The 8,959-nt window shown below is 55.9% G+C and overlaps 1 protein-coding gene across 1 annotated transcript; it reads right to left on the reverse strand.

Annotated features, from left to right (window-relative positions):
• Positions 1-3,311: 3,311 nt before the first annotated feature.
• COMMD7 (COMM domain containing 7) lies at positions 3,312-8,759 on the reverse strand. Its single transcript, XM_051633258.1, has 9 exons — positions 8,618-8,759; positions 7,489-7,542; positions 7,284-7,386; positions 5,647-5,703; positions 5,530-5,567; positions 4,863-4,953; positions 4,699-4,748; positions 4,149-4,197; positions 3,312-3,676 (listed from the first exon to the last, which is right to left on the reverse strand). The coding sequence occupies exons 1-9, from the start codon at positions 8,699-8,701 to the stop codon at positions 3,600-3,602; spliced, it is 603 nt and encodes a 200-aa protein (XP_051489218.1). The 5' UTR covers positions 8,702-8,759; the 3' UTR covers positions 3,312-3,599.
• Positions 8,760-8,959: the final 200 nt, after the last annotated feature.

The following is an 8,959-nucleotide window of genomic DNA, read 5'->3' on the forward strand; positions in this document are numbered from 1 at the left end:
CAGCACAAGGGTTAACCCCGTTTTCCCTCTCTTTCCGTGGCCAGCTCAAATTGGTGGCTGGTCGGGGATAACCTCGTTAGCGGCTGCGCTGCGCCGCGATGCCCCTGGGGACAGAGCAGCCCCATAAAACAGAGCTGTGAGTTGCGGGGGAGCACCGGGAAATGGGAGCCGAGCCAGTGGGTGCTCCCCCCGCCGTGCATGAGCCGGAGGCGGCACAGGGTTTCATGGAGGGGAGCAGCTCCACGGGGCTGTTGGGGACAGGGTGGGTTTGTCACAGAGGGTCCAGATGCTGGTAAGGAAGCTGTGCCTGCAGGGAAAGAGATTGCAAGCAGTTTGGGACAGGGCTGACCCCAGGGCGCTGGGTGCTCTGAGGGGCCAGCCCAGCCCCGACCCCACAGCCCAGTGGGCTCCAAAATGGACCCCAATACTTCTCCTCAGACTCAGTGGTCAGGGTTGGCAACGTGGGTGCACATAGGGTCCTCAGCAGTGGCTGTCAGGGCACCCATGCTGTGCCAATAGCACAGCCCCAAGCCCCATGGCAAGGTCTGGGGAAGCCCAGTGATCCCCTCCTGGTCTGCTGGCCTCCAGCCAACCTTCTTGGGACTGGTACTGTTGCTGGTGGCCAGGAATTGTTTGCTGCCTCTGCTGTTGTGCCACAGGCCCTGTTTCTGGTGGCCACCTCCCGGTACTGCTGGAGAAGATGGGTTCCTTATGCCTGAGCATTCATTCACTCTGTTGATCGACAGCCTGTGGTCTGGCTGAGCAACCCCAATTGTTCCCAGTGTGCCTGGACAAAGAAGTGCCTAGAGAGATGGCAAGGCTTAGGAGAAGAGGATGTTAGGAATATTTCCACTGCCTTGGACACCACCAGTTCCCCCCCCTCTTGCAGGAATGGGAGGCAGCAGCACAGTTTCACAGGCAGGGTAGGGTGCTTCCCTGCCTGTCCCAAGCTGGGTAGGCATAGGAGAAGCTGACCTCAAAGCTGCTCTTGGGGTTGTTGCCTGTTGGTTTTTCTCCCCAGCTTCATTCACCTGCCAGGGCTCATTCCCATTTGTTGGCCAGCCCCAAGATTTGTTGCCCTATTTTGCAAACAGAAAAACTGGGACAGGGATAAAGCCTGGACTTTTAAAGCCCTTGGCACAGAGCAGCTCCCAGAGAGGTCTGCAAAAGCGAGGGGTTCCTGCAGGAGCTCCACTGTTCCCATGAGACCTGCTCAAGGTCAGGCAGAGCGGGCAGGGAGCTCGGGTTCCTTCCTTCCCTGCCGCCCGCGGGCTCCAGGCGGGAGCGGAAGCAGATCCTGCGTCTGCTCCACCACCTCTGAGCAGGGGGAGGGCAGCGGGCGCTACCGAGGCTTTTGTTTTCGGGCCTTGGAGGGCTCCTTCACATGTGAAGGGAACAGCACCATCAGCGTTTCCAGTGGGGAGAAGATGCCAGATCCCGGCTCACTCGGGTGTTAACATCTGCTGTGGCTGAGAACCAGAACTGCACGGAATCGGTGCTGGGAAGGGACAGACCTTGAGGGCGCAGCCCCCATCACCAGGTGGCTCTGGTGCAGCTTTGCAGGAGGCCGGCAGGGATGAGTGTGTGGGATGCCTCAGTGATGGGGGCATGGGGGCTGTTCCAGCCATGCCCCCTGTTTTCAGGAGAGACTTGCCTGGCAGCCTAGTATTCAATAACGTGGTCACTGAGGGGGCAGAGGGTCCCACTGTGGCAAGTGGGGCTGTGTGAGCATCAGAGCGTGCTGGGGTGAGCTGATTGTGCTGCAGCTTTGGCACAGCAGAGCTGCCCCTGCCCCACAGCAGCCCCCACGCTCAGGGCCACGTGTTCCCCCGAGTCCCATCCCGGTAGTGTGGGCCTGGGCAGCAACGGGGGGGCTGTGGCAAGGCCACCCCAAGAGGAAATGGGCTGAGGAATCCCTTGGGGAGACAAACGGCTGCAGAAGCACAGTCGGCTTCACCCCAGGCTGGTGAGAGGCCCCGTTTCCCCCGCGCCCGCTGTCCCGCTGAGATTAGCTCTTGGCTGGCTGGGCTTGATGGGCAGCCGGAAGAGGCAGCTCCGCGGGGCCGCCGGAAAGCTGGGGCAAACCGGGCACGGTGGCAGCCCCTCCTTCCCTCCGGTGCCCGCTCAGCCCTTCCCGCGGCCGCGCCCGCCCCGCCGCTCCCCGCGCACGTCGCCGGGGCCGGTGGCAGAGCTGGGGCCGCGCCGGACGGGAGCGCCGGGGCTGCCGCCTTGTTCCCCAGCGCCGCGCTTGGCCCGGGCGGGAGGGCGAGCCGCGTCCCCGCCATCGGGGCTGCCGGGGCTGCCAGCTCGGCTCAGGCACGGCCAAACGAGTGGGATGGAAGGGGGCAGCGGGGGGGGTGGCGGCAGCGCTGTCTTGTGCCCCGCTCCGAGCACCGAGGTGACCCCCGCGCTCGGGGTCAGCGGGCCCGGCCCGCGCCAGCCCCGGCGGCTCCACCGCAACCGGGCAGGAGGAGCACGGGGGGGAACGGGGCGGATTCCTGACCCGCAGCTGCGCCCGGCATCCTCCCCGGCACCGCCGTGTCCACCTCCCGCCGAAAGCGGGGAGGGCTGAGCCGTGCCGCCCTGGCACCGGGAGGGCAGGGAGAAATAATAGGAGCAGGCAGCAGACAGCGTGAGGCAGAGAAACTCCTTTTGTCTTGGGAAAGAAGCCCTTCCGACCTCCTCTTCCTCCCTGAAATAGCTTTTCCTGCCACCCCGAAGGAGATGGAATATTCTGCAGGGCATTATTTCAAAGGATTTTATTTATTTATTTATTTATTTACTGAAATCATGTGACAAAGCTTGAAATGCTTGTGAATGGCTTGATATGTGGGAAAATAAATATGCAAATCCTGTCCCCAGGTCTGCCAGCAGGACTCTCTGAGCTGTTTCCCAAACACCCAGTTCAGCCTCTACTCTCAGATCTGGTCACTCGTGCAGGGCTGCACAAAAGGCAATGCAGAAAAATGCTGTTTTTTCTGCAAGCTGAAAACCTGCGGGTGAAGCTGCAAGTTGTGGGAGCCCTGGGACATGTTTTTCACAGGAGCTGGCTTTCTATGTGTGGCTGTAACCAGGAGCAGATGCAGGCAGCTGTGGTGGGAGCTCATCCCAGGGCAGACCTGCCATGGAACATTGAATTTCTGTAGGTGTGGGCCTGAAGCACTTCCAGGCTTGGAAGTGAACACTAAGTTATTCTCCAGGTTAGATGTTCTTCTTGCTTCCCTTGCCCTCTGCTTAACCCTTCCAAATTTGAAAATTGTTCTTTGCTTGTTTCCATTTCTCACAAAAATCAAATTCTGGTACCAAAGGAACAGGATGGGAGTGGGTTTATTTCATTACTATTTTAGTACAAGCATCCTGGTATTTCTGACCACAATTTCTCATAATAGTATAAAAAGAAGATGTGTTGACTTGTAGCTGCTCCAAAGCACTTTTCAGGTTCTGAAGGACTGATGGGTCCTTCCAGGCTGTGACACCACTGCTTGCTGCACAGCCTTGACTTCTCTTACCAGGGTGCTGGAGCCAGCTGGGAAAGAGCAGTCTGCAGGCCCACAAGGAGAAAACATCCTGGACAGATGTTAGGTCAGAGCTAGGCAGTCTCAGCTGAAGCTTTCCAGACTGGTTTTGGCCCGTTCCATTTCATGCAGAAAACTGTAGAACTGGGGCAAAGTTAACTCTGCAGGAAAAAAACAAGAGGCATCAAGATTCCAGGATACACTTCCTAACACTGGAAAAGCTGTTCTGGTTGTACTGTGGAGGGACTAGTGTTCCTCTGAGCTGGGCAGGACTAGATCCTTTGGCTCTCTCAGCTGTTTCTTCACACTGGCTGGGCTGAGTGGGGATCCAGGCTTGGATTCTCCCAACAGCAACCAACACTTGGGAACTGTTTGCTTTGCCTGCCATGCTGCTTGGACTCTTTTCCAGGGCTCTGTGGTATATCTGTGTTTGCTTATGCAAAGATGTGAGGGCTGCCCAGCAGTCAGTGTTCCTAAGTGCTTCCAGAGTGACTGGGCTGGAGAGGGGCCAGGGCAGCAGTAGCACCCACCAGAGATGCTCCTGCAGTGATCCAAAGCTCCCCCAGGAGCTCTGAGCTGCTGCTCTGCTCTCATGTACTCCAGCACTTGTTTCCTTTCCAGATGTTTACTCACCTATATACACATTTTCCATCTGGCTCCCTTTTTTAATCACCAGCTTCAGCTTGAGGGAAGAAAAAGAAGAGATACTTTAATTTAGAGAGACCTGTGTTCTGAGCACCATGGCAAGCCAGAAGTACAGGACTCTGCTGCTTCAGATGGGCAGGCTGCTGCAAAGCACACACGCCTCTGACAGACTTTTGGGGCAGTGTCACTGTAGGAATAGGCTCCTGAGGCACTGGGAGGATCTCTGGAAGTCCTTACAAGTGATCAGATTTTTCCCTCCCTCCCCAAGACAGTGTGACCTTTGCTAGGTTGAGCTTTGAACAGCTTTTCAGAGTGGGCTAAGCTTCTGTGACACAGGATGTCTTCAGAAGACAAACAAATAGCGTGCCTGCTGTCTGCTGGCAGTTGCACTCAAGACTGGAGCAGATGATGTTGCAGAGCTTGCTCCTGTGAGATCCAGCTTTCCTCCAGTTCCTCTCACAGCCCCTACTTCCCACATGCTATGTTGCTTGTTCCTTAACTGCACTACAAGCTGAACTCTCTGATGTGGGAGATTTACCTGTAAGAAGATACTTCCCACTTTTTCCAGTTCACTGCTCCCAGCAGTCACTGTGAGTCAGAAAGAAGGGAGATAATCTGTTAGCTAAACTGTGAAGTAAGAAGTTAGTGGAGAGCTGCTGGTGGGTTTCCCAACCCCTTCAGTTTATGTTTTAGCTCTATTACCTCCAAACCTCCACTCCATATCAATCAGCTGGTTGATCACCAGTGTCTGACCAACAGCCAGGCGTGTCAGGGTGGGGGAATTCACTTTCCACTGCAGGAGCAAAGACACACAAGCAATCAGTTCTGAGAGGCCTCTGTTCATGTTACCTGTAATTTCAGCACAAGTCAGAAATGAGGCAGACTGATGGCAGGAGCCCAAAGCGGAGCTGTGCAAACGGGGAAACTAATGGGGCCGGGGGGGGCTTCCAAAGCTCCCCGAGTCCTGCTAGGATTTCCATCTGCCTTGTCAATTTAGTAAATGAAACTCACTGGTTTTGTTTTAACACTGCTTCAGTGTAACAGTATCTGCTCAAAGAGTCATGTGCTCATGTAAGTGTGTGACCCTGGGGCTCAAAGAGTGCAAAACAGGAACACAACCAAGTGAGAGACACACAGAAGTGCAGGAATCATCAAACCAATGAGGCAGAGCCCAGGGCGAACCAGGAATATCATTAGACAAAGTGCTCCTTATCAGTTATCTGAGGATCTTCAGTTCAAAACTCTGAGCTGGTTTTGAAGAAAATACCCAAAGTGCTGACACACCTCAGTAGCACAGCAGGGTTTTACAAGTTCCCACTCAGAAACTGTCATTTTGTTAGCTTAGAGACAAGAGAAAATTTATTAATACCTGTTCTGCAAAATAACTGGCTTTCTCTTCACTGAGGCCTGTGGGAGAAACCATATGAGATTACTACATGTGATAAATATTAATTATCTTTTATTTAGTGGAAGTCAGGTGACCTACCTAGAGCAATAAAATCTGCTCTGACTTGTTCAGAAGACAAATTCCTCTTCAGGGCACCTGAATAAACAATGCACAGAAGAAAAATCACTTTTTACTGAGTCAAACCAACCTTTACTGAGTCAAATAAATGCAGGGTCAGGGACCTGTGAGGGAGAGCCTGTGTTCTGAGGCTGTGTTTTGAAACAAACCACAGCTCCTCAAGGTAGGAAATAGAGTTGTGCCTCCCGGTATCTTTGCAGATGCCCGGTGCTTTAAAAGTCAGGGCTGTGGGAGTGTCTGGGAGAGGGGGAGATTTCACTGCAGGTATCCATGGAAACAGCGGCCGCGGTTGTGTTTTGAAGTCGCTGCTTTCTCTCCTATAGACGCTTTTCTTGTTAAAGGAGAACTGTTAAGGCTGGCAGGCTACTAATTTGACCTACCTGCTGTGTTTTGGATTATGGGTGTGAACGTGTGCATATAACACTTTCCCCTGCTGCGCCTGCCTCCTTTGTTCTGGGGCACAGGCAGCACATGGAAGTTTACAAGGATTCTGTTCTCTGAAGCCAAGAGCAGGAATCTCATAAATTCAAAGAGCCTGCCAGCCCCACGTGGCTTCTGTCTGGGCAGCACATCGGCAAAGTTATCTGCTGTCATCTGCTCTGATGCTGTCTGGGGCATCCCAGGGAAAACCAGAAGTTACATCAGGGCTGGAGCCCGGGGACACAGACAGGAATGAGGGGACTGAGTGCACCAAGGCCAGAGTTGTGAAGGGAGAAAATGCCTATTCCACATTAAATACCCTCAAGACAGTTGTAGGAAAGGAAATTATTCATTGCTACTCCTGGACACAAGAAATGGCTTGAAGTAGAATGAAAGTTTAGAGCAAATGCAGGAAGCAGCTGTGCATGGCTTTGCTGCTGTGCAGAAAGCTGTGGGGAGCCCAGGACTGAAGGATAATAGCAAGGGACTATTAATAAGAAGAAGGATCAATGGGATGAGTGTGCCGTGGAGGTGTTTGATGCATTATCATGTTAAATGGCAGCCACAATATCAGAGTAATCTCATAAAGTGCTGGAGTCCAGGATATTCAAGGGGAATCCCCCTGCCCTTCTTCCCAACTATTTATGAATGAGAAACTGCAGGACACAGAAGTGCTTTTGTAAAACAAGACTCCAAGGACAGATGTCTGCTTTACATGGCCCAGAACTATGTCAGTTTCCAGCCTGCAATGCTGCCTTACCTGCCCCAAACAGTGCTTGTCCTTGTAGGAATTAAAAGTATTGGGTCACTTGGATGGAAGTTCCTACAAAGACTTAGTGCCAGCAGAAGGCTGTGCTGGTTTGGCAAAACGATCTACAGGTACAAGTTAAAGCAAACACTGTCCCAGTGCTGTGCTTGCATTTAATGCACAGGTATTTAAGTGAGTCAAGCCTGTGAAATGTGTGTGCAGGCAGGGTGTAAAGCATACAAAGCCAGTCACCAGATGGGTATTTCAACAGGAGAAATTTTGATTCTTAGATGCTAAGCCACCTATTAGCTGCCAGTGGCACTTCTTGTGGGCACCAAGTGCACTGTGGCTCAGAAGACACACTTGAGCAGCATGCAGGAATGGAGCAATAGCCTGGCCTCAGGGTAGCATTTGCAAATGTCTCACTTACCATTAGGTACCAGAAGAATACTTTTGACAATGTTTTTCAGGGGGCCCAAGCTGATTTTATTCATGATGGCAAAGTCTGAGAGCTGAGTCAGAAAGTCTTCTACCTGTTCAAGAGAAAAAGCAGTGACACAATCTTATCTCTGCATGTTTCTCACCAGAGGGCTGCACTCACACCTTCTGCTCAGGGTCCTGCCCCTGCCTCTTACCTCTTTGGGCTCCCTCAGAAAGCGGAAGAGCAATTCAGTCAGTGCTGAGAATTGCTGTGAAGGAACAGGACAGTGTTAAGGAGTCGGGCATCACCCTGCTTCATCTCAGCACCACCACGACTAGGTGGAGATCAACCACCTGCCTCCGGTACATTGGTCTCAGGTTTGACCTCCCATGCTGGTCAGGTACCCCTGTCCTCAGCATTACAAGATGCCTTAGGATGGGATTTGCTCATGGATGCTTTTCAGAGGCTTTCCAAGGGTCTGAGCAGCTGGTAGCTGGCACTGCACAGGGCTTTTGTGACTTGTGGCTAATCGGAAGCTGCTGTTCTATCCCTCTGTAATCCAAAAACTTTAAGTGGGGAAAGATGCAAGCAAACATCTCCTTGTATGTTTCACGATCCCCGTGGGGTAACCAGACTGAATAGGGAAGGGAAAAGAACTGGTTAAAGGTCTAGTCGCTGCCTTCAGGTTCTTAGCCTGTATGACAGAGCATCACCACCCTCTGGCACCGTCCTGGGCGCAGCGGGCTGCCCTGGGGCTGCATGAGTCCCACCCTGCCCTGGTCCTCAGCCCGGTAACGGAGACAGCGCCGGGCTGCTGCCCGCGGTTCTGGCAGCTTGTCCTGAAACCCCACAGCTCTCCCACCCCCTTCAGGCCGAGCCGAACCAGTTTCTGGAGCGCAGCTGCACGCCCGGTGTGGCGGAGACCGGGGGGGCAGGGGCAGCCCCAGCGCCGCGCGGTCCCACCGGGAAACACCGGCGCTGGACGGGAGCCCCGGGGGCCCCGCGGCCGGAAAGCCGGGCTGCTGCGGGGCTCGGCCGGCACGGTGCGGGGCTGAGCGCGGGGCTCTGCAGCTCGGCCCGACATCCCCGCTGGGGCGGGCCGAGACCGGCAGGGACTCCGGGCCTGGAGGCCTGACCGGGCCCGGCACCGGGGCCGCTCTGAGGTTGTGGAGCCTCCTGGGGCCGGTTCTGGGGCTGCGGGGCCTGCAGGCCCGATGGGACCCGGGGCTGCTGCGGGGCCGGCCGGGCCCAGCGCCCCGGGTGGCGGCTCGTCCCGCTCCGGAGCCCGCGGCCCCGCGCCCTCCCGGCCCGGGGCTGCCCCCGCCCCCCCCGCGCGGCCCCACCTGGGCGCTCAGCTGGCTGAGGCTGTGCATGTCGCCGCTCACCGCCTCCGGCACCGGGTCGCTGCTGAAGTTGAGCGGCCCCATGGCGGCCGCGGCTCCGCCCGCCCCGCCCGGCCCCGCCGCAGCCTGAGCATTGGCGGCCGCACTTTCCGCGCCGCCGGAGGGAGGGCTGGGGACCCCGGGGGGCTCCCCCCGCTCGCCCTCCCGTCCCGCAGGCCGCCCCTCCGCCGCGGGCGGGGCCGCTCGCCCACCCCGGGGCCCCGGCCCCGGCCCCAGGGCCGCGCGGGGCGGGCAGGGGGCAGCGCGGCCCCGGCCCAGCCTCGGGAGCCGTGAATGGGGCTG

The sequence above is a fragment of the Apus apus genome, chromosome 15 (genome assembly GCF_020740795.1).
Source record: "Apus apus isolate bApuApu2 chromosome 15, bApuApu2.pri.cur, whole genome shotgun sequence".
In the NCBI taxonomy this organism is placed as follows: Eukaryota; Metazoa; Chordata; class Aves; order Apodiformes; family Apodidae; genus Apus; species Apus apus.